The sequence below is a fragment of the Lontra canadensis genome, unplaced genomic scaffold (assembly GCF_010015895.1).
Source record: "Lontra canadensis isolate GAN:19392208 unplaced genomic scaffold, GSC_riverotter_1.0 scaffold3, whole genome shotgun sequence".
NCBI lineage: Eukaryota > Metazoa > Chordata > Mammalia > Carnivora > Mustelidae > Lontra > Lontra canadensis.
Genome location: NW_022630997.1, coordinates 26,856,679 through 26,882,270, shown reverse-complemented (window position 1 = coordinate 26,882,270; position 25,592 = coordinate 26,856,679). Strand labels below are relative to the sequence as shown.

Sequence of the window (25,592 nt, the reverse complement as noted above, 5' to 3'; positions counted from 1 at the left end):
GTCTTCCATCCAAGCCCACCACGGAGGACAGACTCTTCCAAATCAAGGGTGCACACGGGCGAGCCCCACAGCGTCGGCAGGACAAATGGCGTGTAGCGCTAGACCCAAAGCCAGCAAGGAATCAGTGACTCAGGAGGCATGCAAAAGGAACAATCTCAGCCGAAAAATGTTTCAAACTCCCAGATTTAAAAACAGTCAATGATTAAGTTAGGAAACACAAAAATTTTCAAGTATTTAATTAAAGACAAAAGAAGGAGTTTTGGCAAGAACCGTATTTACTGTCCATTGCAAGACCACAGCACCACAGACTACGTTCTTTCAAAAGCATTTGCTCCAGCTTTTAGCACTGACTTCGTAAATGACAACTGTCAGGACAGTGTGTGATGCAAAGGATGTGAAAACAGGAGTCTGCACGTATCCTCCCTGGCCGTGGGCATGTGGGCGGGGCTCGGACCGTATTGGCCACTGCTTCCCAGTACTGAGTGGCTTCTGAGAGCCACCTACCCGCCCACGTGGGGTCTGGGAGGGACCACAGCCTGTGCCCTCAATGCAGTCAGGGTGGCATTGGTTCCTCCTGTCTCAATTAAATGCCTCCCCACATCGGGTAAATTTATCCCAGTAGTTAAATAAGAAGTATTATGACTTGATACCTCCCCACCCCAGAAATGACTTATTTATCATTTTCTCAATATCCCCTGAGAGTTCTGCCCAGCTCTCTTTCTTCTCCATAATCCTAAGTGGCTGGGCAGTAGTGGTCATTATACTTATTTTCACATCCTTTAAAAAAAAAAAACAAATAAACATAGTTTCAAAAATGCCTGAATGTAAACGGATGCAAAGTCAGACATTTACAAATAAAAAGGTTCAGAGGGAACTTTGGTTTCATTCAGACCAGAAACACTCTTAAAAAGCATTACAGAGAGTTAAGGATAGTGCAGAGAGGAACGATGTTGCTAGAATCTAGTAAATGCATGTGAAATTCTACCATAGAGTTTGTTTTCAATCCACGTGGAGGGGAGGGCTCGAGGGAGGGGAGTGCTATTACAGTCCACCAGGGGCGTCTCCTCCTCCGAGAGGCCGTCGTCGTAAAGCAGGGAGTCAGATGGGGTGGATGCGGCCAAGTCCAAGTAGTCCTGGAAGAGACAGATAGCCGGTCACCCCACTTACAGGTGGACTTGCCCCCAACCCCTCCCCGCCCAAAGGCAGAAGGCCTGGTTGAGTCCCACGCCATGCTGGCTTACTAGCCTCTCTGCGATACCTGAGCCCTGGCCAGACAGCCCCTCTCCCAGCCTCTGCTTTGCTGGCCCTGCTCCACAGCCACATTTCTCCCTCTAGAAATTCACCTTCTTGAAGGGCAGAAATGGACTCCTTTGTTGCCTTAGTGCTACCTCTGCAGCATGAAGGGGGTACCACACCCAGCACGGGAGAACTGGCCTGTTTACCAAACCCGAGGCTCCGGGAGAGCTCACTGCAGCCCGTTACTTATGTGGGAGGACCAGGAAGCATCTCCGATGTGCTGGACACTTTTCAGCTTGCCTCTGAGGACCCCTACCATCTAGAACAGCACATCAGGGCCAGAAATCTGAAGTTGTCGATGTGGGCTGGCCATAGGGTGCTGCTATGGGCTTCAGCTTCTAAGCCTGATGATTTCCCAGTGCCTGCCCCTGCCGCCACCCTGGTTAAATGTGTCAAGAACAATTCTAGCATTTTCCTGGCTGTTTCTCAGTTCTGTCCTGGGAAGGCTGGTTCTCATGGCATCACCCCTTATTTTTATTTAAGAGAACCCTGTGTTCCCAGGATCTGGAGGCTTGGCCCAAGTGGTACACGGATGATGTACATGGATGTTAGGTTTTATTACAAGCATTCCACACTATGCACCTTTGTTTTTGTGTATGAAGAAATGCCAACGTTTAGTAAATGTGTCAGTGCGAAGATGAAACCCTGAAAGCAAGATCTGCGCCTGTCTTGTTTACTTGTATTCCCAGCATCTGAGACCGAATATGGCACATAGCAGTTGCTCAATAAATATTAGCTGAAACTTGTTGGCTTTCTCATTTATCTACAGAGTTATAGGCTGGAGGTATGTGGTCTGAATCTAGGCTCCCAGAGATGCTTTATTTGGATTAGACTGAGCTTTTGGAAATTTAAATGAGTTATTAACATTAGAGATTGGAAAACTTAACATAAATATCCTTTAAAATTCAGAAGACCTGACACTCTGACACTCCTATTCCTCTAGACTGTGTGTGACTACAGTGAGGGGTCCTTCAGAGGGGCTGGCGTGCTCCTGGATGCCACAGTCCCCACCACTCCCTAGCTAATTCCAACCACCCACTGGGCCCCTCGCGGCATTTGAATTTAGGATACCCACTTCAACTCTACTCTTTCATGTTCTGTTACTAAAAATTATTTTGACCTTGAAGATTTGCCTCTCAAACCTATTGGTGGAGAGTACTTTCGAAGTACAAAGGGAAGAATCTGGGTTGCTTTATGATTTGAGAAGGAGCCCGGTTCAAGGAGAAGGGTTCAGATGCTAGCTGCCCTCAGGAGACAGCGTGACCACCTCCCTTTGCGCAGACCTGCTCTGCCCCTGCACTGGGAACTCCACAGAACTGGGGTGAGGCGGGAGTCCCCCCACTGCCCTGTTCAGCCGACAGATGGCCGACACCAGCAATTGGCTTCAGGTACTCACTCTGTTCTTAACCATCATCTTCTCCAGGTCTTTGCTGATGTCAGCAAACACCGGCCTCTTGTCTGGTTCCTGCTTCCAGCACTGTAGCATTAGGCCGTACCTGGTGGGAAGCACGGGTGGGCAGTTACGACCCAGCAAGGACTGCCCAACCACAGCCGCTGCACCTGGCACCATGCCCTGGGCCCAGACGGCTCTGTTCTCAAACCCCAAAGCTGTCTCTGCTCGCTGACATTGTTCTCTGAGCTGGGCCAGGATCTGAGGGGTCACGAGGCGCTCAGGGTGCGTAGTGCTGTGGTCCAACATCTTCTGAGTCTCCTCCTTCCCCTTGAGAGAGATTTGTCTTCACTTTCCTTTCAGAGATCTTGATAAACAGCTGAGAGAATGCCACACCCACTACGGTGGCTGAGGGAGCAATGCCAGTCTTTCAAACTCTTAGGAAATATGACTGGTTATAGAAACAGACAAATGAAACTTCTGCCAATTATACCTCTGTCTGCTGCCTTCCTCACTTCCGCATTTCCCTGGGTCCCTGGCACAGCTGCTGGGCCCCTGGGCTGCCATGTGGCTGTGCGCTGGGCCAGCTGGCTACCAGCTCAGGCCACCCAGGGGGATGGCACCTGCTCACCCCTGCACTCCCACACCTAGCCCCGAGCCAGGCGTGTGGCAGGTGCACAACGGATTTTGTGGAATGAATGGACTAGCACGGTTCTGCCTGTGATGGCCCCGTTCTCATGTGTTCTCAGCCTGTCCTCTGAGAAGCATCTGCTGGAATCACTGTATGTGAGGGTGCTCTCGGGCGGCAGTGCCGGGTCTTCTTGCCTGACCCCTGCTGACCTCTGTGCCTCCATGCGGGCACTCCCCAACACGTACCCCCTAAGGTCATTCTGAATTACCTGCCCCTCCCCAAGAGTCCTGTGGGGATAGGCCTTGGGCTTAATCTGCTCCCTGGGCCTGAAGAACACTTTGATCCTTCCTACTACTTCTCATTGGCCCTACTCTCCATCCTCTATGTCTCCCCACCGCCCCAACCCTGGTCCCAGGAAGCGTACTCAGCCCCCAGCAGAATCAGGGTGCCCAGCATCTGCCATCATGCCCAACGGTGATTCTCTGACTTCTGCCTTTGCGTGCTCTGACCTATTGTTATCCACCACCCAGTTCACCCTGTGCCCAGGGCTGCTCAGGCACAGGGAGGGAGGGAGTATGGGCCAAAGCAAAGCCTGCTCACATCTCCTCACTGCAGTTGTCAGGCCTCTCCATCCGGTAGCCTGTCTTTAGAAGGTTGAAGAGCCGCTCTGGAGGAATCCCGGGGTAGGGATTGCCCCCTAGCGTCACGATCTCCCATAGCAGGACACCAAAGGACCACCTAAGGGAAGCGAGATGACCGGTGAGAGGCCATACTAGGCTCAGCAGGCCAGACATCCCTCCTCCCAGCAGCTGTTGACCCAATCAGCCCCCAGGGCAAAGAGCCAGCCAAGGCCTGACTGCATGGACAGGTGTGGGGCGGGGAAGAAGCCATGTGACCACCCAGCTTTCATGCCTGCAGTGCTGAAGCCCCATGAAGCCACTGTCTGGGCTTGGGCCTCGCACCGACAAGGGGTACTTGGCTGGCCCTGTGGTGACGCGCCAAACCATCAGAGACAGCACAGGGCAGCCGAACATATACAGCAGCACTCGAGATGGAGACCTAGGCCATGGGACACAGGGTTGCCCGCACAATTCCTTCACATTTCCTGTGGGCTTGGAAACTTTCATAAAATCTTAGAAGAGAAATGGCACTGCTATGAGAAATATCTAACTGTGAGGGAAAATTTACTGTGAAGTGGGAACAAAATCGTATCACAAAACAGCATCATCACATGAGCCCACTTAGAGCAATAGGAAGCCTATACCGGCACACCACGGAAAACACTAGAAGGTCCATGTATGCCAGGACTGGCAGGAGTTACTTAGGGGCGGTGGGATCCAAGTGACTTTCAGTGGCTTCATTACCCTTTTCTCTGCATTTTCCAACAGTCTACAGTTGGCTTTACGTCTTCTGAACACAGCTGTTTAGAACTGCTCAGGCACTGCCTTTCCCCAGCCCACAGTATTCAAGACATGCGTTTCTATGGATGGCACAACATTCAGAAATGAGTCTGTTGTGTTTTTGAAAACTATCAAGTCTTGTGTTTGACCTGGAAGGCTAAGTTTTGGTTCCCATCTTTGAGCAGTAAGGGACACACCGGCCTATCAACTCACTCAAGGCCAGCCTACCTGTGGGTGGGGACCTTTCCAGTCCCAGCGGAACTTGCCTGAGCCCAGCCCACGCTCAGGTCCCCAGAGGCGAACTGTTTGGCTGGGCCTGGGTGGCGCTAAGGTGCCCAGAGTAGAGAGGGAGGGGCTGGGAAGGGGAGCAATCAGCGGAATTTGCAGTTCCCTGCTCTCAGCTCTCATGCATTCCACCGTGACTCTCAGAACCACCGTGTATGTAACCTCGACCCCAGGAAGGCAACACCCACACTTACACGTCGCTTTGGGTGGTGTAGATGTGATCGAAAAGAGATTCGATTGCCATCCATTTGACTGGAATCCGACCCTAAAAAGGGAATGAAGGAAAGGCATTAACAACACTCTGACACCCTGGGAACCAGGGGTGGGAGGTGTGGAAGAGGGTGAGGCCGTGTCCCAGGCATTTCCAGCTTTGGAGGGATGCTGAGTAATGCCATCCAGAGTGCGTCCAGATGCAGAATTGGCAGCACGGCCTCAGAGGGGCTGTGATTCTAATCTGGGTCTCTCAGGCATGGCTGAGATGCTGGAGGGAGTCAGCTGGCCTGCCCATAGCTACGCAGGGCATCCTTGCACGCACCACATCTTTAGTGAGAAGAAACAGAAGGAATCACCACCGTGCCCATGTCAGGCCTCCCTATGGCCATGTCCAGAGGGCTCTAGGTTGCCCTGGGTGGTGATGTCCAACATGTGGGCCAAGATCGCCATCCAGAAGATCTCCCCCTTTCTGAGGGTGAATGAGTTTGGGAAACACAACTTCCAGTGTTTCCATCTTGGGGACTTCTCACACAAAAACACTAAAATCTCTTCCGAGAAGGCCTGAGGGAAGAAATCTGTTTTCATGCCTTGGGGCTGCTTTTTTTTTTTTTTTTTTTTTTTTTTAACCTATCACTTTGTCCCTGAGCCCTGCTAGCATCCTCCGAGACAGTGTCCCACTGTAGAGGTGCTGGGGCCACACCTAATGGACGCTTTCCAACACAACTCGAGGAAGGGTTTTTGAGTAGGTAAGTCTTAGGACAAAAATCAACCAAAAATGCGTGCATTGCATTTTGATGCAACATGTCCTGTAATTTCTTTTTCTTTAAAGCATTCTTTAGCGTTTACATCCTTAATGAAGTGTGATTTTCTGGGGCACATGTTTGTAACAACACTACCTGCCGCCCGGGCTCTCCAGGGGGCCTCGTGTGTAGACACCTGCACTTCCTTGCTCCATGACATGGGCTGTTCTCAGGGGACCGAGAGCAGGAAGTAGGAAGACTTTGTCCACACCCCTGCACGGGGCGGAAAGCAGCCCCTCTCCACTTCCCCTTCAGCAGTTCTGAGAGATGCCGTTGCAACAGAAACCCCAGAAGAAACGAAACCTCACCCTCACAGCCTGTGGCGACGTGGGGCTTCTCCGGGCCCCTTACAGCAGATCTGAGGGCTACACAAGTGGTTTTTTGTATGTTGTTTTGAGCGGTGTCTGTTCTGAAAGCCAGTCAGCCGTGGCTCTTGAACGGCCCATGAGTGGCTCTGTCTTGTCTGTCACAAGGAGGCTACAGGGGAGTGACGGACAGAGCAGTGGAACTAGGAGGGTTAGGACGAGGGCCACAGGGAACTGGATGACACAGCGAAGCACACTTCCCCAGAAGGGCCCCAGTCCACCTATTTCAGAGGTTTGGAGAAAGCGTCTGAGAACTGCATGCCGTGTTTCTGGACTCCGTCTCCAGGGCCTCCCTATGAGCTTTCCAAACTCACCCCGTCGGGGGTTCCCAGGCCCCCGGCCCAGAGGAACCCCCACCCATAAATTGGTTCATTCCTTTCTGCCTCAGAATGACTGTCACGCTCAGCTGTATTGACTTCAGTCTCCTCTGAGTGAAGAGCTAAAGCTACACAGAGGGAACAGGGGACATTTCACCTTGTAGAAGCAAGACCCTGTCTCACTGCGGAGACAACTATCATTTCCACAGCACTAGGTAACCTTCAAAAGCGGTGGTGATTAAAACCAAGAGAGGCTGCGGGGCCCTAGCTCCCCAGTGGGTGCCCTGTAAGGTCGGGTGTGGCCCTTAGGAAGAGAAGAAACAGACCCAGGGTGAGCCCTGAGCTGGGTCTCTGGGGACCCAGGAATCAGGGAAGAATTTGAAGTTGAGGGCTAGAAGTTCAAACGCTAAGACTCTGCTCTCCACTCCCCTGGCATTCTAAGGGCTCTGCCCCACCCATTGTGGGAACCCTGGCGCCTGCCCTCCACCCTCCCCGGGAGCCCTGGGCCACCCACCCCAGGGGACCTGGTACCTTGCTCCTCTTCACATAGGAATCCTCTTCATAAACATCTCGGGACAGGCCGAAATCTGAAATCTTCATCTTCCGCCCCTCGGCTACCAGAACGTTTCTGGCTGCCAAGTCCCGATGGACAAGCTGCGAGGAAGACAACAGCAGGGAGCCCTGTAGCCTGGGCCCCCATCACAGGCAGTGGGGGCCCGGGAGGGCGCGGCACACACCTTCATCTCCGCCAGGTACCGCATCCCCCGAGAGATCTGCCAGGCGAAGGAGATGAGGTCGCCCATGGTCAGGGCCCGCTCCCCGGGGCTGTCCAGGTAGCTGGAGCTGCGGCTGCCCCCGCTGCCCACGTCGCCCGGGCCAGCCTTGCGGCTCTCCCGGAGGAAGCCCCGCAGGGAGCCATACTTGGCGTACTCCACAATGAGGAAGAGCGGCCCTAGGGGGCGAGAGGGGGCTGTGAGCTGGCTGTCTGCAGGGTCCTGGGCCATCAGAAGTCGGGCCAGCTCTGGGAGCAGGGAAGGAGGCTGCAGGGTCCTCAGGCGGGCTCTCCACCCTGCCAGAAGTGGGCAGAAGGATACAGCCCCGCTCTGGCCAGTGGCCTGGGCGCCGTGTAGCGGGAGTTACGTGTTTCAGTCCCAGCTCACTCGTGCATGGCTTGCTCTCCTTGCACTGCGCGTGTTAAAGCAGGCTCCCTGGGTGGTTGAGCACATCCACCAGGGCAGTCGGCCACTGTACACAGCGCTCCCCTGGGAGGCACGCCCCTGCTGCTCGGACATCGTGTCTTTCTACACCCTCGGCCCTGCTGCAGCTCGGGCTGGGGATGGCTGATGCAGGCGGATGATGAGAAGCCTCACATAATGCTTCCTCCCTGCTCCCAGCCCTCAGCATCTCTGAAGCTGCCGTCTTGTCCCAGGCCCAGCCTGGAGTCCTGCTGGTGCTGACCAGTGTCCTTGCTGCCCTCTCCCTGGTGCACCTGTCCTCTCGTACCCGCGGCACGCACATCTATGCACACATAACGGTGAGAGGCCCTTGTGTTGCACAGACCAGGCCAATCTCCTGTGTCCTTATGTGAGAAAAGGTGACAGTGCCTTCACCATCCATGGTTGGGGCAGTGGTCACTTGGAGGTCATGGCACACCTAGTCCCCAGGAGGTGCCCAGGACGTATCACCTGTTTCTAGAGCTCCCTGCCCTGGGCTCCACCTGGAATAGGGTCCTGACAAACCAGGATGCCACCAGAGACCTCAGAGCAGCTGCAGCCCGCCCAGGGAGCACGCTCAGAGTGGAGGCCTCACACCAGCGCTCCTGCAGCAGCCCTTCCTGGTCCTTTCACCAACACGGGAGGAGACATGCTCCAGGTGGGGGCCAGAGCCACAGAGGACACGGAAGGGGAAGGAGGAGGAGTAAAGGAGCCCAGAACCCCCGGCCTGCACTGGGTAGCTGCCTGTCCTTTGGCTGGCCTTACCATCCTGGCTGCAGGCCCCATACAGCTTGATGACATGCGGGTGGTTGACCTGCTTCAGGAGGTTGAACTCTGACAGCAGGTCCCGCAGCTCACTTGGGGAGGCGTTCTCTGAAATGCACATAAACACAGCGAGTTGAACAGCAATCCCTTCTAGAAGCCCCTTCTGTGAACAGTCTGGGTCACTGGACCCACAAGGTAGGTCTGCACAGACCCTGGTTATCTCCTTCCTAGATAGCCTACCCAGGTTTAGACAAGGTCCCCAAGGACCCTGCTGCTTGGGGCGTCTCTTAGCCTGTAGGATAGTCAACAGCAGCCTCATCTGCCCCCAAGGAATAATAACCCCCAGCAGGCAACTTCCACATCAGTAGGGTCTTTCCACAAAAACCCTCGTGGGACCAGACTGTGTATGTATGTGGTAGTATTTCTCTGCAATTGCCATCTCTTACCTTCTGGAAGGTAAGAGGGCTATCTCATGTCCTAAAACCCTTGCTGACTAAGCACTCAACAGGCGGGTGAGGCTCTGGAGAAAGCTGGGAATGATAGGACTTCACAGAGGTGGCCTCTTGCCATGCTGAACACATGCATCCTGGGGTGGGCGGGAACAGAGCTGTGCCTGGGCATCCACCAGGAGCTGAAGCCTGACGGGAGGGGTATGCAGCCAGAAGCGGGGGCTGCATAGGCCTCCTAGGGCAGCTGCCCCACAGCCCACTGCTGAGCAGTACCTCATCACCTCCTCTGACCACATGCTTCTCTGGAAGAGAGAGGACAGCTTGGGGAGAGGGTGTAGGGACCCACATATAGTGGCCTGGAGGATGGTCTCAGTGGACCCCCTTAGTGCCTGGCACCTCAGGGGGGATGCAGAGACCCCATTCTGACAGACTAGGTCAGCATCAGAAGCACCCTGCACAGTATAGCCCAGAGTGTTGCACTGGCCGACTTGCGCCCACTGCATGGCCACTGGGCCCTTGGTCCATGTGAACCAGGGTCTGGCCACGGCAGAGGGCCGTCCACCCAGTCTCTGCTCAGAAACACCAGTGACAATATGTGTGTGGGTGATTATGTGCTCATTTAGGGCCAGAATTGTGGCACGACTTGTCACAGAGGTGGGGCAGACCCACTGGGGGCTGCCAGGGATTGGGCCAGGCAAGGCCGCCAGGGACAGGGGCCAGTCCTTACGGTGGCTTCCTCACCAGGACCCCACAGGCACTTGGCTGAGAGGAATGAGTGGGGCAGACTAGGGTGGGAGAGCTGTCAGTTCAAGACCAAAAGGGGTTTTAATTTTTTTAAAAACTCCGATCTTTACCCAACATTGGTGCAGAAGCAGCACCACTCTAGAACCTTCCAACTGAAGAAAGTCCTTTTGCCCTTTTTCTCCAGGGACCACCCTGGCCCATGTAATCCATGGCAGGGGTCTCCCGAATGCAGCCACTCAAGAATAGGAATGGTGGGGGGGCTCTTTAGAAAGCCCTAGGCTGGCTGCGAGCACTCTGGTTTTCAGGGTGGCTCCATCCAGCCCTCAGGGCTCCTAGAGAGCCACCTGTGCACACTGCCTGGACAGGTACCTTTCAGCATCTTCACAGCCACAGTCGTGTACCCCGCTTTGCCTTTAAGCCGGAAGGCTGTTGCCTTAACCACTTTTCCAAATTCGCCTTCTCCCAGAGTTTTTCCAAGAACCAAGTTCTTCCGAGGGAATTCCCACTTTGGATCCTCCTATGCGCGGTTGAAGGAAGGGAAAGAAGAGGAGAAGGGAGAAAGTTGGTGAGGGTAAGAGGAAAAGAAGATGACAAGAGCCATCAATGAGCCCCCAGTGGACAAGCTCCAATGTGCAAACCACTGCCACCGACCTAGTGGGCAACGGGCATGCCCCTGCACCGAGGGCAGGACCCTGCACCTTATGGGAAGATAGCTGTTGCCACAGAATGGCCTTGACACTGGATACCTGGACACTTGCTTGTCCCCGGTTTACTGAACATGCCCCCAGCCATCCCAGGCCCATGTCCTCGTCTCTCAAACAAGGAATTCAGGGCTTACTTAGTCCCCGGTGTATGTGTGTGTGTGTGTGTGTGTGTGTGTGTGTGTGTGTGTGTGTGGTTTACATGGGAGTGTGGCCTCTTCCCTGGGCGCTGAGCCCAAGCTTCCTGGTGCTGCCTCTGCTTTGGACACCAGGCCCACAAGCCACTGATGTCCTACAGACCAGGCCCCAGTCTGTCCTCCCCAGAGATCCAAAGGAGCCCCAAGAGGACTCCATTGGCACCAGAGGCCCAAGCTGCCCAGGACCCCCAGCTATGGATGCAAGACTTCCCCATGTGCTGCCCCAGAAAACGTACCACAGAGGTAGTTGGGAACCTCCCTCCTGACCCGTGGAAGGAGCTGGCCCTGTCATGGGACTGGCCGTTTCCCCGAACCCGCACCCACTTGCCATCATGCTATCCTCTACCCACCCTGCCTTCCCACTGGAATCCCACTTGAGATGACTCTGGGACAGCTTCCCAGGCCCCAGCCTGGCCCCACATCCTTGAACTCTTGACTGGGGATACCAAAGCCTGTCCTGGAGATCCTGGGAAGTCCTGGGACTTCCCCTCCTATCCTAGCACCAGGCATCCATTGCCCCAACTCTCCCTGCAGCTGGATGTGGGTGGCCTGGGGGTGATGCTCTGACCCACACAGATGACCCCTGCCGAGCCCCCTACTCTGACCCACACAGATGGCCCCTGACGATCCCAGCTGTGCTTCCCAACACCCAAGTACAGGTGTGTGTGCTCCTCGTGGGCAGAGGCAGCCTCCTCTCAGCACCATGTCTCAGGCTCGAGCATCATCGTGGTTACCCTAGCGTCCTCACCTCCATCCTGCCCTGGAAAAGAATTCACTGCACGTGGAAACGGCGCTGAGCCTGTGCAGACTGCACTGATTTGATCTTCTTAAAAGATGTGAAAAGTTCTCCCCACTTCATATAAGAGACAACTAAGGTCAAGCAGTTGAGCAGCACGTCCTCAGAGCCAGTCGGCGGAGCCCTTGGGCCTCAAGCTGGGCTCTGGCTTCTCTGTGCAGAGGGTCCAAGGTGACATTGGCCGATGGCAGTGCGTGTCCCCCTGAATGAACACCCACCAGCACTGCCCTTCCTGGGACCCCGCCACAAACTGCCTGGGTCTATAAAGCAATCAAATGGCTCAGCCCAGAGGCCTGCTGCGGAGGCAGAGATGGTTCCCAGGACAGGGGTCGCAGACCCCGTCTGCTGAGTGACTGGAACTAGGAAAGCTCAGAGAGAGGCCGCGGTTCTACCACGGGAGGGAATGGCTCCCATGGCCCAGACGGACCCTAAGGGATGAGCACCCTTGGGTGGCTCCTCCTACAAACTGTGGCCGCCTCCCAGCCCTGGTTGGGTACTGCCAAAGGCCCAGTGACTCCTGAGCTTTTTGGTTGGAGGCTCCTGCCAAAGGACCGTGCTCCTGCCAGGCCCTGGAGGTGGAGCTTCTGCTCACACAAACCTCTCCTCTAAGTCCCTCTTAGAACATGGCTTCCCACTCCCTAGCAATTGCCTGCAGGGACACAGAAGAAGCAGGGTGCAGGGAGGGGAGCCCTAGCCAGGAGGCCCCAAGGAGCATAGGGTAACTGCAGGCCCAGGCCCTCCCACGGAGAAGGGGGATTAGGAGCCTGCTGGCGCTGGCCGGCCTCTCTGTCAGCAGGCTGGTTACATGTTCTGGGCTGGCCTCTGCCGCAGCTGGCCCAGGGGCCCCATGGTAGCCCTTTCTCCCCTCCGCAAACGAACTCCCCTCCCCACCGCTGCCACCCTGGCCTAGTCCCTGCCTGCCGCTGCCTTCTGCCTGGATGAGGAGAGTGGTGCCTCCTCACAGGGCTCCCACTCTTGTACACACCCCAGAGACTCCCCAACAGAGCAGCCTGCAGGAACGAAAGCCGAATAGGGACCTCCTCTGCTGAACCCCCAAGACCCGGGGCCCCCTCCTCTGAGAATAAAATCCAGTCTTCCTCAGGGCCTCCTCCCATCCTTGGGGCTTCCACAGTACGGTTCCCTATCAGGTATGGCGCAGCCCACCCTCCCAAATCTCAGTCCAGCTGAGTCAGCCCCTGGCACTCTCCACTCTGCTGAACTGCCCGGGGCCCCGGAAAGCCTTCTGCCCGCCCACCTTCCCTGGAAGGGCTGCTCAGAGCGTCTTCCTGGTGGGCGAGGGTGCACAAGCTGCTTGTGGATTACACGACACTCAGCACCCCGAGCCCTGGGTGCCCCTCCCCACACCTCCTTGCTTCCTCAGGCCAGAGGCCGGCGCCCCCGCAGGGCCTCCAGGAGAGCTGCCTCCCAGGCCCAGGCCCTGCTTGGAGCCTCACCGGGATCTTAAAGGCGTCCACAGAGACCTGGTTCTCCATCGAGTCCAGGGAGGGCCGGCGGGCGCCTGATGAGGAGTAGCTGACCGGGAAGGCCTGGGCCGGCCGGCGGAAGGTCATCTCGGCAGAGGCGATGGGTGGCTTGTGGGCATTCTTGTGGTAGCGATGGATGCAGAAGGTGGAGAGCAGCATGGAGACAATGAAGGAGAAGAGCACGGCTGCCGCGATCACCGTGCGGCACAGCTCGTCACACAGTGGGTCTGCGTGAGGCAGGGGTGGCTGTGAGGAACGGCACTCCTGGGAGGGTGCCCTGGTGCCCACTGCTGGGGGTCTGCCGTGGCAGACTGAGCCGCCAGCAAGTGCTGTGGGCGGTGGGATGTGAGAGCAATGCACACACTCACATGGCACCCACCGTTTGGCAGGGACTGTGCCGAGGGTTTTCGCTACAGAGTCTGTGGTCAGCCTCCTCCACAAGGGCCAAGAGACCCAGAAAGTTTAAGCAGCTGGCCTGAGGTCACACAGCAGAGGCAGTGTGCGTCTGGGAAACACCAGCTGTGGAACGCTGCACCGAAGCCAGCTGGCCCTTGAGTGCTGGCGGGGAGGCAGAGTCCCCCCATGTGCTCCATGTGTTTTGTGTTTTCTTCATAAAACTGGGAGAGGGAAGGAAAGTGACTCTGGACCTAGTGTCATGCAGCAATCGCTCAAATACGTGAGAACCATCCTTGGGCTCAGGCAGGAAATCTCCCCGGGTGCACAGGCCCTTGCCCTTGGCACCTGCTGGCCCAGAAGGCACACCCGCAGGCTCTGGCTGGGAGGGCGGGGTTCCCGCCAGGCACTGCCATGGGCCCAGAGAAGGCCCTGCACTGGGACCATCTGAGTTGCTGCTGAGTTATTTGGCGGAAGAACTTTCCAGCCCAATCTTTCTCATAGAACTTTGGGCAGGAAGTAGCTCTGTGGAGGCTCTGACCTAGACCTGTCTGCACAGATTGAGGAACTGAGGCCCAGAGGAAAGGAAGAGGGTCTCCTGGGTTTTACCTGCCTTCCTTCACTCACTGGGGCTCAGAGAGGTGTGGGGAGACCTTCTCTGCCTGTGACCCCAGCAGTGCCCCCCACCGACTCACCCTGGCTGTCTTCAGGTTCACAGAAGCACTTCTTCTCTTCGGGGAAACAGTTGCAGATACCGAAGCCAGCTTTTATCCCCCAGCGCTCCCCTGGCTCGTGCCCACCAATGATGCTGCCGCCCCCTGGGGACAGAGGCAGCCCACTAAGCCTCCTGGTGTGACCACACAAACCAGGACCACCCAGGTAGAAGCATGAGAGGTCCCTCCCCACAGGATGTCAGCATGCTCAGGCCCAGGGAGGGCAGTGAGCTCTGGAATCTGGGTTGCTTGGGCAGGAATCAGCACAGTCTGCCCTGAATCAGGTCCCTGGCCTCAGCAGGTAAGAGGAGGAACACACAAGCTGTGCAGGGCCCTTGCCAAGGTTCACACATGGTTACTTCACAGAGCAGAGAAAGGGCAGCAGGGAGCCAGGAGAATCAGGGCTTGGGAGATGTGCTGTGTGAGTTGGCCAGGGAGACACGGGACAGTGGGTCAGGGTACCAGTCTCCACAGTTTGGATGTGGCAGAACCCTTTGTTCAAACGAAATGTTAGAAAAAAGTCTCTGCACATAAAACTCGGGAATGATGCTGGTCTGGCTGAAGTGCAGGTGGGGGTCCAAGCCTCCCCCACTGGCTCCGCCTACCCACGTCCGGCTCTTGAACTTGCAAGCCCAGTGGTTGCTTACGGAGGCAGTCCTGGGGACAGATGTTGACGTTTCTGCTCTCCACAGCATCACAGTGGCCGTCGGGGCAGGTCTTGACGCTGGGGGAGCAGGTGGAGAAGTTCCTGGTGATTCCTGGAACACACAGCAGGCCAGTCACTGCCACGCAGGAGCACCGCCCTGGTCAGATGGCCAGAGCCAGAAGGGCGGCACTCCGGGGCCTCCCCGGCCAATCCTGGCCCCCTCCGGAGGAGCAAACTGAGGCCCGAGCTGAGAATCCATGAGTGGGATCCTTGCGGTAGGCACAGCTTGGACTTGCTACTGTCTACGCCCCAGCCCTGATGTCTGGGGCCACATGTCCTGGCCTGGGACCTCCCACGTAGAGCCTCTCTTTTCCTTGCACACCCCAACTTTGGCCCAGGGATTCCCAAAACCCGAAGGGACCTGTGGTCCCACAGTGACAAAGAGCCTGAGCGTCCTCGTGCTTCCCCTACTCTGCACCCTCGCGCAGGCTCTCTCAACATCAGGTACTACAGAGGAGGACCAGGCTCTGGACAACAGATGTGGAGAGCGGAGGGCCATCACTGTGGCCGGCAGGGCCCACAAGGACCCCGTTTCCACTCAGCCACCATTACCCCTCTCGACTGCCTGGCTGCCGGCCCATGGCTCTGCGTGAGGCCTACCTTTGCCGTCTCCCTGTCTCCACTCGCACCTGCCCATCAGAGAGCCCAGGCCGCCACACTCCTCACACTCAGGCCGCCTCTTGCTGACTGCACAGGACAGGGGGCAGCCTGGTTCCTCGGCCACATCTGCGGATGGCAGAAAGCTGGTTACAGGGGCTGGCGTGGACCTCGTGTCCCGCCAGCGTCCGGGGGCAGAGGGAAGCACTGGCCAAGCTCCTCTCCTGGGTGAGCCCAGAGGGGTGGGGGTGCCTGAGCACCAGGGCATGGGGCAGTGATGTGACCCACTAAGGAAGAGGGCTGTCACCGCAGTCACAGCAAGGGGGGCACTACTTGGCTGGGGTAAGTGTGGAAGGAGGATATGAGCAGGCTAGTGCCTAGACTCAGCCCAAAACACACAGGCCCAGTTAAACCTGCATTTCAGGTAAACAGTGAATACTTGCTTTATGTGACTGTGTCCCTAACACTGCATGGACACCCGTGGAAGATTGTCTTCTAAGAGACTGCAAAGGCTACGTGGGACATACTTAGAGCACAAAGTTGCTTGTTGCTTACCTGAAGTTTAAATTTAGCCAAGATCTCGTATTTTCTCTGGCAGCCCTAAAGCAGGTGAGCGTACAGAATGGATCGACAGCGGTGGTGGGGAGTAGTGACCATTGACTATGTGGTCCCTTTGGGCTATGCTGCTTTAAACTTTCTCCTCGTCACCCTCCCAGCCCGGCTATGCAGGGTGCACTGCGATTCTCACTTGACAGGGAAGGAGACTCAGGCTCAGGGACGCTGCCACGCGGTGAAGGGAGCAGGGTGCAGCCCCTTCTGTGTGGGGGAAGCCCATGGCTCAGCCACACCCTGCCTGTCCTGACCCTCCACCCTGGCACTCACATGTCCCCTCCACGGTGACGACCAGCGGGGCCTGGGTCTGCCTGCGGCTTGGCCGGTCGGCGGCCACCACTGTGTACTGGAGTTGAGAGCAATCAGGCCGCTGAAGGGCTTCCGTGTCATTCACGAACAGGGTTCCCGTGGTGTCCTCAGCGGAGGTGACCACCCCCAGGACGCTGCAGTTGGCGCTGGAGAGCTGCAGCTTGTACTGCACGTGGATGCCGCTGAACTCCTGGCAGTTGTCCACGCAGACTTTCCCAATCTAGGCACGGGGCACAGGGAACGCCTCAGCCGGGTGCTGCTCCCGCCTGTGATGGGGGCTGGCAGGGTTTCTGGGTAGTCCGAGTCCTGGAGCAGCTCCCTACTGGGTCCAGGGATGACAGACCTCCCCCCGCCCCCCACCACCAAGTCCTGGTCTTCCACATCCCTGGAACCTGCAGATCCTTTCCCCTGCTGGGCCCTGCCCTGCCCATCATACCACCACCCACCCCAGCTCCTGGGAGCCAGAGGCAAAAGAACACAGGGCACCAAGTTTGGGTCTAGTGACCACTTTGAGAGGAGCCTACATCCCCAGCTCATTTTTCACTCACTCACTCGTTTAGGCAGGAAGACCCATTCGGTCCCTCCTGCTCACTTCCCTCGCTGCCTCTGGCCAGGCCAGTATTATTCTGGGGACCACCAGTTGCCATCCTCAGTGCACGGGGCTGGGTACCCCACACCCTGCCTAGAATCCCTGCCCGGGCAGGCAGAGCTTTGCACTGGGGCCAAGTGATTTCATGCAGCATTGCTGCCTGTCCCACCTGAGCCCCAAGGGGCCTGCCTGGGAGTCTTGCTGGGAGCCCTGGGAAAGACAGGATGCTTCTCTGGGGGATGCCAGGTTGGCCGTGCCATTGCTGGGGCCCGGAACTGGGCAGGTGGAACTCTCCTTTTTATCCTTTGGCTACTTGAGTTAGAATGAGAGTGTCGGTGGCTTGAAGCCAGAAAATCTGACTAGTCAAGTTGTGGGCGGGCAGAGGGCAGGGGTGGGGCAGGTGAGGCCCCGTAGCCGGGGCCTTGCTCAGCCTTGCTCAGGCCGAGAGCAGAGCCAGGCTCCTCCACACCCAGGCCTGACACACAACCAAACCACCTCCCGGATGTCCCAGCACATCCCCATATAAAGCCTGCTTGCTTCCACTCTCCCATAGGTGCCTCCAAACTGCCCAAGGTCACTATCCTCAATTTGCAGTTATGAAGACTGGGGAGCGGGGGTGAAAGGTCACAGCAAGTCTGAGGCTGGATTGGGGACTCAGGTCCCTGTGATCTTTTGAGTGTTTTGGGGTACAGGTGACACACCTGCAGTGTTTGCTCCCATTCAATACCCCCTTGGACACCCTTAGGGCCCCTCTGCCTTGTCACCTCCCACCATCCTTGGCCTCTACCTCCATGAAAGACCTTTTGTGGCAGGTCAGGGAGCTTCGATGTGTCCAAGGGTGGGGTCCTTTGTGTGCGGGACCTGGGTGGCTGTCAGGAGTGGAGGGGGCATGGGAACCAAACACAGGAACTGGGACAAATGGAGAAGGCCCTAAGTGTGACCTTCTGAAGAGGACGTACCTGAAGCTGCCCTATTGGAACAAGCAGTATGTGAAGCCCAATGCATGCCGCAATTCCAAATAAAATCACAAAAGTCCTTAAGTGTTCTAGAAAAAACTACCAAAATGCTAAGCGCTAGTTGATATGGCAAGAAGAATCAGTCCTCTCTGCTAATACTTACTACTTCACGTTTTTTCCACTTCTAATACTTATTTTCCACTTCTAATTGTTATTTACCAACAACAGACGCCAAGATAAGCTCTAGTAAATGCACTTACAGAAGGCAAAGAGGAAGCGTTCCCCACCTTTCCCCACAGAGGGCGCCACTACTGACTGATGCCCGCATTTACATACTTCAATATTCCGTCACCGAAAAGTTGTTTTCGAACACAGGGAGCTGCATGAGGCCAGTGTTTTTACAAACAACTTTTCACTTAACAATCCATCAGGAACATCTTTCTAGGTCCCCATATGTAGACTTAACTGGCACTGCTCTTATGTTAGGATGAAACACGCTTTAAAGATACCAAGAAAGCAAAGGGCAAATGAGAGGCCCATGGAGCCCACCAACCCTGCCCATGACTCTGCCAGCTTCGCCATGGCCCCAGCTTCCCTGGCCCTGTGCCTGTGGCTCCCCCGGGCCGCTCCGCGTACTGTTTAGGCCAGAAGGAGTGTCTCTCATCCCCAGCCCTGCTTGCAATCTGTTAAATGGAGTGCCCCACCCTGGGGGTCCTCCACCCCTCCGTGCCCCCTGCCAGGCAGGCATTGGGTTGTGAGCTCACCTGGGCAAAGCGGCGGGCCCGCCTGCTCATAGTGAAGGAGTAGGCGCTGGGTAAGTGCAGGCTGACAGGCAGCACGGTCACGTTGAAATGGAGGCGGAGGACGCCCTCGCCGGGGCCCTGGAAGTCCGAGTCATTGACCAGCACAGCCAGCTGCAGGCAGCGGCTCTCCGAGATGGGGAGGCTCCGGTTGAGAACCAGCCCTGTGGGGGAGGGGGGACATGGTGATGACTGCTTCGTCGCTTAGGGGCCTGGGACCACTGCCCCAAGCCGCTGCGTGCCTCCTCCCAGCCACACATCTGGCACAAACACACACGTGTGCAAACACAGACTTCACACTTGGGCCATGTGGACCACAGACTTGACAGGTGGGGCTGAGTTGGAACCACTGTTTAAATGTTGGCTGCTGTGCTGAGCTGGATGCCAAGAGAAGCCTTCTCAGCTGGGAGATCACCTGTGTGTATGGTGTGTGTGTGTGTGTGTGTGGGTGGTATGTATGTGCGTATACATGAGATAAAGATCTATCATCACTGAGGCCTCGGGAAGACTATGCTGGCCTCCACTCCCCCAGAGAACTATCCCAACAGTCACAGCCTCCAGTGTAGCCCTGGACTGCACAGACCCCCAGTGCCCAGAGCCTGCCCACCTCTGTACCTGCTGTGTGTTGTGCTATGGTTCTAGTTTTGCAGAGATGGAAGGACAGGCATGAGGAGGTTTGGGTACACGTGGTGTATGGAATGAGAGTGCCTGGCAGAGATGACATTTTCTCTTATACAGGGCAGGAGACCCTCAAAGCCTCAGTGGAGGTGGGGAGGATGAGAAACAAACAGGATCGATCCAGGCAGAAAGGGGTAACAGTACCAGCGATTCTGGAATCCCTCAGAAGCAGATCCCAAATCAAGGATTCAAGTGCCAGCCAGGTATTTGGAAGGGGATCCCAGAAAACATGGGCACTAGGGTAGGGGAGGCAAGGCAGCTGATGAAGGTGCCCCATCCCGCAGGTGAGCACAGTGGGCCCCTGGAGCTCAGTCCTGCGGTACATTCCAAAAGCCAGACAGGACAATCTGTGCAGAATCCTCTGGCTCAAACACACAGAGCTGCTGGTGTATACTAACCCCTGTTCGTAGAGGGCTGTGGGGACAAGGGAGAAATAATCCCCAGGCACTTGGGTCCCTCGGGGATTGCAAAGCAGAGACCAGAAGAAGGCCTTAGGCAATGACGTCTGTGTTTGTAGTGGGCACTGAGCCCTGGCATAGTCAGCATGGGAAGTGTGGTACGGCCCTACCAAGGTCTGCTGGGAGGCAGTTCAGGGAAAGAAAAAACCCTATAAAAACCCACCAAGGTGAGCCCATTAGAGACAAGGAAGGGTTGGGTGGAGTGGAAGCCTCTGCGGCCTGGGGCTTGGAACGCCGGGGCAAGTGTCTGTGGGTGTAGGGTGTTACGAGAGGAGTGGGCTGCCGGCTCCCTAGGGGGCCCAGCCAGGCCAGGCCCAGCCCCTCTTACTGTAGTCATGCACAGTTGCCCGCACGAAGCTGCCATTAGCCTGGGCCAAGGTCTCGTTGGGTGAGTGCTCGACGCGGAAAGTCTGCAGGGCCCAGGTGTCCCCTGGCAGTAGTGTGCTTGTGTACCGCCTCAGCAGCTCCCCAGAGGCCGGCACCACGTCTGCGTCGAAGACACGTATTGTGGCCACCACGGTGCCCTGAGGAAAACAGTGGGTGCCAGTCAGAATTGGTGAGAGGGACTCTGCAGAGACCCTGCAGGCTGGGACCTCAGGAGAACACCCGCCCCACAGGTGGACCGAGGGTGTACAGTCAGAGCCGGCTCCAGGGACAGACTGGCCTATGTTAGAGTTCCTGTGGGATCCCATGCCAGTCTGGCCCAGTTGCCCTCCCTGGGCCACCCCTGAGCCTCCCCTGTGCCTCAGGTATGATAAGCACCTACACGCTTTCTGTAAGGATGGATTAAAGCAGATGACCAGGGGCTCGGCTGATGTGCTTCACCAGGTCCCACAGAGAACAGCAAGCTGGGCCCCACAGGGTCGACTCAGCTCACTGTCACATAGTGATAGATGGCAAAGCCAGATCCAAGCCTTGGTGTCCACCAGAACATTCTCCAAACACCTGTATACCAGGCTGGAGGGGATCACGAGGAAAGTTCTGAGCAGTCACAGGGCATCTCTGCTTTTGTCATGGACCAGACTCCTTGTTGCCATCCCGAGGTAGCCCTTTCTAGCTTATGCGATCTTTACCAATGAGATGTGCTTTCCTCCTGCCCACCCATCCACCAAACTAGCACCTGGGGTGTCCAGAGACCCAGGTAAAACCACGTATCTGCCGTTGCACCCCTGGCCGGCGGGCTGCAGGACGGCCCAAGGCCCAGCAGGTGGCAGTCACGCTCCACCTACGCGGACCAGAGCCGGGGGTGGGCCGAGGTGGGCGGGGCTGTGCTGGACGATCCCAGCGGAAGCCACTGCGCGGCGGCCGGCCTCCACCTTCCCTGAGTCTCTGGACTCTAATGTGAACGCTGACAGCAGAGGGAGGGAGGGCTCTCCTGGAAGCTGTCCCCTCCTGGGGGCAGCACCGCTGTACCCACACGCAGCGGCAGGTGTGCCCTGGAACCTGATGCACGTCCTTGGCCTTGCCAGCCTGGTCAGACACGTGCTAGGCATCCAGGGTCCCCGGACACTTGTCAGGGGCCAGCTGGACTGACCTCCCCTCTCCTCCTCAGCTACCCTGGAGACAGACAGACAGCCCCAACACATAGCTGGGCAGACAAATGAAAGACAAATGGCTGGAGGGATGTTCAACTGTATGGCCGGATGGCTAGATGGACAGCTGGGTAGACCAAGGAATAAATGGTGGCCAGAGTGGCAGACACACAACAGACAGACAACAGAAAACAGACAAGCACAGCGGTGGTAAACAGGCACCTCCTTCCTCTTGAACTCCACCACAGCGCTGGCGGTGTCCAAGCCGCCGAGGAAGGTGGGCGCCGAGTCGTCCTCATCGTACACGGTCACAGGGAAGGGCACCATCACCACCTGCTCCTTGTGCGCACCGACGTGCACTGTGCACGCGGCCACCAGCTCGTATTTCTCCCGCAGCTCGCGGTCCAGGGCCCAGCGTGTGCTCACCTCCAGGCTGTCCGGGGCGCAGCGGAAGGGCAGATTCTCACCTACACACCAAGCAGACCAGGAACCCCAGTGTGACTCCCGCGCCAGGGAGCAGGGTGAGCTGTCTTTTTCAAGGGGCCCGCCAGGAGTGGCTGCAGGGGAGGATGGCCTCTGGCAGGTCAGAGTTGGGGAGTAGGATGGCCCTGCCGAGCTCTTCCTTGGCTCCAAATTGGAAGGGGAGGGGGCACAGAGCTCCAAGCATTGGTTGGCAGTGATGGCTGTGCACTAATGAGCTTACCTGGGCCTCCCAGTTTCACTAGTGCTGATGCGGGAAGCTCAGGGAACCAGAAGGTGTGCCTCATGTCCTCACTCTGATGACCTAGGGAGGGCTGCTCCCATCTCTTCCCTAACCTTGCCTCTCTTGGTGGGGATGGGTGGGGTGGGAGGGCCTGAACACCAGCTCAACCAGGCTGCAGGCCCAGAGATCCAGCCCCCAGCATTGGTTGGCTTTTGAAAAAAACAGGCAATTTTAAAATTATGGAAATAATATATGCTCATTTTAGAGAATGTGAGAAATAAGGCCACTATTCCACCATTTGAAAACAAACATGGTGGGCATTTAGTGGGTAATCTGAAGTTAACACACAAATATTTCCAACTGCCTTCTTTGCACCCCTGCTTTACAATTCCCGGCTGTGCTGTCCCAGACTGGTTGTCCCACCTCTCTGTGCCTGTTTCCTCACCAGAAGATGGGCTAGATGAAGGCTAACAGGCCTGCTCCTCACCAGGCCCTGTGGTTTGGGCAGTGACTGGTGTATCTTCTCACAACCTGCTGAGGGGAGGACCAGTGACAATAGCACACTTTTCAACCCAAGCCTGCCCTGAAATTCATCCTCCAGGAATAACTCAGAAAAGGGGAATGTTGACGGCTTGAAGGTCAACACTGACCGTCCCCCACAGCCAACTGTGGGAGAAGGCAAACGTCCCTCCCTCAGAGCCACGTATTACGTGTGGATTACCTATGGGAAATTCTTATCATATAATGTTTCTCTCTGTTGTTTATGGTTACAAAACCATGCCCAACCAAATTTAATGAGGTAATCTTCTTGAGGAAGGGCAGCCTGCTGAACCTGACGTTTGGCTAACAATCTTGCCCAAAGACATGTATCCCTGCTGCAGGGCAAAGGTGAGGATGCTGGGGGAGTGCATGGCTCCTTTTCTTACTTCATTGAGATTTTCTTCGATGTCATTACCATGTGTGTGTGCAATAAACTTGGTGTGAATCCAGGTTCCACTGCAGCCTACCTTCTCTGTTCTAGTTCTTTGCTTCTGAGTATTTCAGGGGCGCCTCCTGTCATGGGGCTGCTCAGGTGCCTTCTCTCACCTCCACTGGGCTTCACCCCCTGGCCCGCCCTTGGCCGGTCTTCCCACGGCCATCGTGTGGCCAGGTCGGCTGCTCTTGTAGCTGCTGAGGCAGAATCCTGGAACCACACGGGATCCCCTCTTTCCCTCAACACCCACAGCCAAAACATCGAGAAATCCTGCTGGATCTTCTTTCAATATATGCCCGGAAGGCACCTGCTCCTTGCTGCCTTGTGGCTTTCACCCTTCTTTCAGTTTCCAGCCTGCTGCTCAGGGATTTCCCAGCCTCCTGTTTCCTTGCTGCTATGCTACGCTGCCCTGTACCAAATCATTCCTAGCATGACAGCCAGAATAATCCTTTAAAGGTAAGTGAGGGCTTGTCCATGCCGCCCCCTACAAGCCTTCCATGACTCCCCCAGCCCCTGAAGGGGAAACCTCAGGAACTTCTCTGTCTTCATGGGCCTCTGCTCTCCCTACCCCAGCTACCAGGCGTCCCACCGCAGTGATCTTTACGGGGCTAGCCCAGCTTGCCTGGTGCCCTCCCACCTTTGCTCCAGCACTCCCTTCCTCAGCCATGAGACAGAAGACTGCGGTCTCCACCACTCCACATCCTGGGAACTTTACTTCCCAAATAGCACATTCCAGAGACCGCCCCAAGGGAATGGAGGCTCCAGGCAGGCATTTTGACTTGTTTAGTTCATGGTCACACCCTTAGCCCCTAGAACAGTACTTGGTTCATGAAAGACACACTAGAAATATTTCTGGAATATTAAATGAATGAATGAGTGGTGTGTGGTGAGTAAACCAGATGGCTCATGTCAGGGGCTGGCGGGGCTGTGCCTGGCACACAGCAGACGCCGAGGGAGGGCCTCCGAAGCCAGCACTCACCTTCTAGGAGCCTATAGGACACGCTGATGTTGGGGCAGAGGAATTGCACAGGCAGCAGCCGGAATTGGTGGAAGGTGCCAGGAGGCCTGTTCTCTCTGATGCGGAAGGAGACGCCTGTCTCGGGAAAGCAGAGCTCCCGGGGTTTGAGGGAACTGCAAGCCGGGAAGGAGGTGTTGATGAAGGAGAAGTATACCCGGGCACAGCCTGGCCACTGGCACTCGCCCTCACGCAGGGACGCAGATGACAGGAAGACCTGGAGGTAGATGGTGAGCACGGGGAAGCCGCCATCTGCAGAGAGAGAAGTCAGGCCTGGTGGGGCACCAGCCACACCCACGGGTGGCGGGGAGTGGAATGGCGAAGGAGCAGGAGATCCAGGGCTGGTGTAAAGCCCAGTCCCTTCCGTTGTCCACAGGGTTCCACTAGGCTCTTGACTCTCGCTGGTCACCTTCCACTTGCCCCAAACTGCCCTAGACCCGGGGTCTTTCTCTGCTTCAGGGTCCCATGGTTCTGCTCCCTCTGCCTGGGGTGCCTCACAGGCCCGCCTCTCTTGTCATTCAGGTCTCAGCTCAAATACCACTCCCTCAGGTGCTCTGAGCGCTGGGCCCTATTGTTCCCCCACGTCTCCCCAACAGCCTCTAGAACATCATTGCCCCCATCAGAGGGGTGCCCTGAGTCCCAGGTCTAACCAGGTAGAGCACTTCCCTGGCTGGCTCCTATGCATGTGGGGGCTCCCCAGCCCTCCAGGGGCCGTCCTCATGGAACGCCTCTGTGGAGACACACCCACGGCCAGACTTCCGGAGTGCCTGGAGGGGGGATTTCCAGCAAACTCCATTAGAGAGAATTTCTCCATCAAGGTCTGGTTCTCTTCAAGAGTGATGGGTACTCTTCCTGGGCCCTCTCCCTCAGCCCTAGTGTAGTGGCTGCTACCCCGCATTTGCCCTTCCCAGAATTCTTCAGAATTCTGCTTCTTCCTAGCCCTCCCTTTGTGCTTCAATCCCCGGTTGTAGCTAATCATTTTCTATATGAAACTGCCCTGTTCCAGTTACTATGTGGTTTTTCTCCTGACTAGACTTAACAGGTGCATGATGAACAGAACAAGCCCCCTAGGAAATATGGACCCTCGACAAACTCCACTCAGCCTTTACCCCCGGAAACATAGTTCAAGGTCCCCATGGGGGACTGGGATGGAGACAGCAGCAACTAAGTACAAGCAGAACCAAGACCCATCTGAGATGCCACCTCCAGAACTGGGGTTCCCTTGTGGCAGGCTGTCATGTGACCTTGGCTTTCCTTGGCTGACAGGGGCACAGTCATTCTGCCCTCCTGGGCAGTGCTGCCCATTCTGTATTCATAGGCATGCCATGGGCCTCTCGCCCACATGAGGGGGTTCAGGGCTGGTGTGAGTGTGCGGTGAGGCCATGTCTTTGAAGGAGATGGTTGGAGGTGGGGGGCTATTGTGTGTGTGATCACTATTTTGTGCCATAAGGCAGAAAGCGGCTCCTCTTCCCAGTATCAGGGTCACATGTGGTTTTCTCCCTGCTCTGACC

General features: G+C 56.4%; 1 protein-coding gene across 1 annotated transcript in view; it reads right to left on the bottom strand.

Moving 5' to 3' along the window:
- Window positions 1-220: 220 nt before the first annotated feature.
- Window positions 221-25,592, bottom strand: part of RET (ret proto-oncogene) — a 48,387-nt gene continuing 23,015 nt past the window's right edge. The window contains exons 3-20 of the mRNA XM_032836963.1: window positions 24,046-24,333; window positions 21,613-21,857; window positions 20,187-20,382; window positions 18,687-18,886; window positions 16,339-16,597; window positions 15,460-15,585; window positions 14,801-14,911; window positions 14,136-14,258; window positions 13,018-13,274; window positions 10,239-10,386; window positions 8,677-8,784; window positions 7,435-7,649; window positions 7,229-7,351; window positions 5,197-5,267; window positions 3,918-4,055; window positions 2,693-2,792; window positions 986-1,133; window positions 221-777 (exon numbers count right to left, since the gene is read on the bottom strand). Of these exons, the coding sequence (XP_032692854.1) occupies window positions 734-777; window positions 986-1,133; window positions 2,693-2,792; window positions 3,918-4,055; window positions 5,197-5,267; window positions 7,229-7,351; window positions 7,435-7,649; window positions 8,677-8,784; window positions 10,239-10,386; window positions 13,018-13,274; window positions 14,136-14,258; window positions 14,801-14,911; window positions 15,460-15,585; window positions 16,339-16,597; window positions 18,687-18,886; window positions 20,187-20,382; window positions 21,613-21,857; window positions 24,046-24,333 (2,900 nt within the window). The 3' untranslated portion in view covers window positions 221-733. The remainder of the gene's footprint in view (window positions 778-985; window positions 1,134-2,692; window positions 2,793-3,917; window positions 4,056-5,196; window positions 5,268-7,228; window positions 7,352-7,434; window positions 7,650-8,676; window positions 8,785-10,238; window positions 10,387-13,017; window positions 13,275-14,135; window positions 14,259-14,800; window positions 14,912-15,459; window positions 15,586-16,338; window positions 16,598-18,686; window positions 18,887-20,186; window positions 20,383-21,612; window positions 21,858-24,045; window positions 24,334-25,592) is intronic.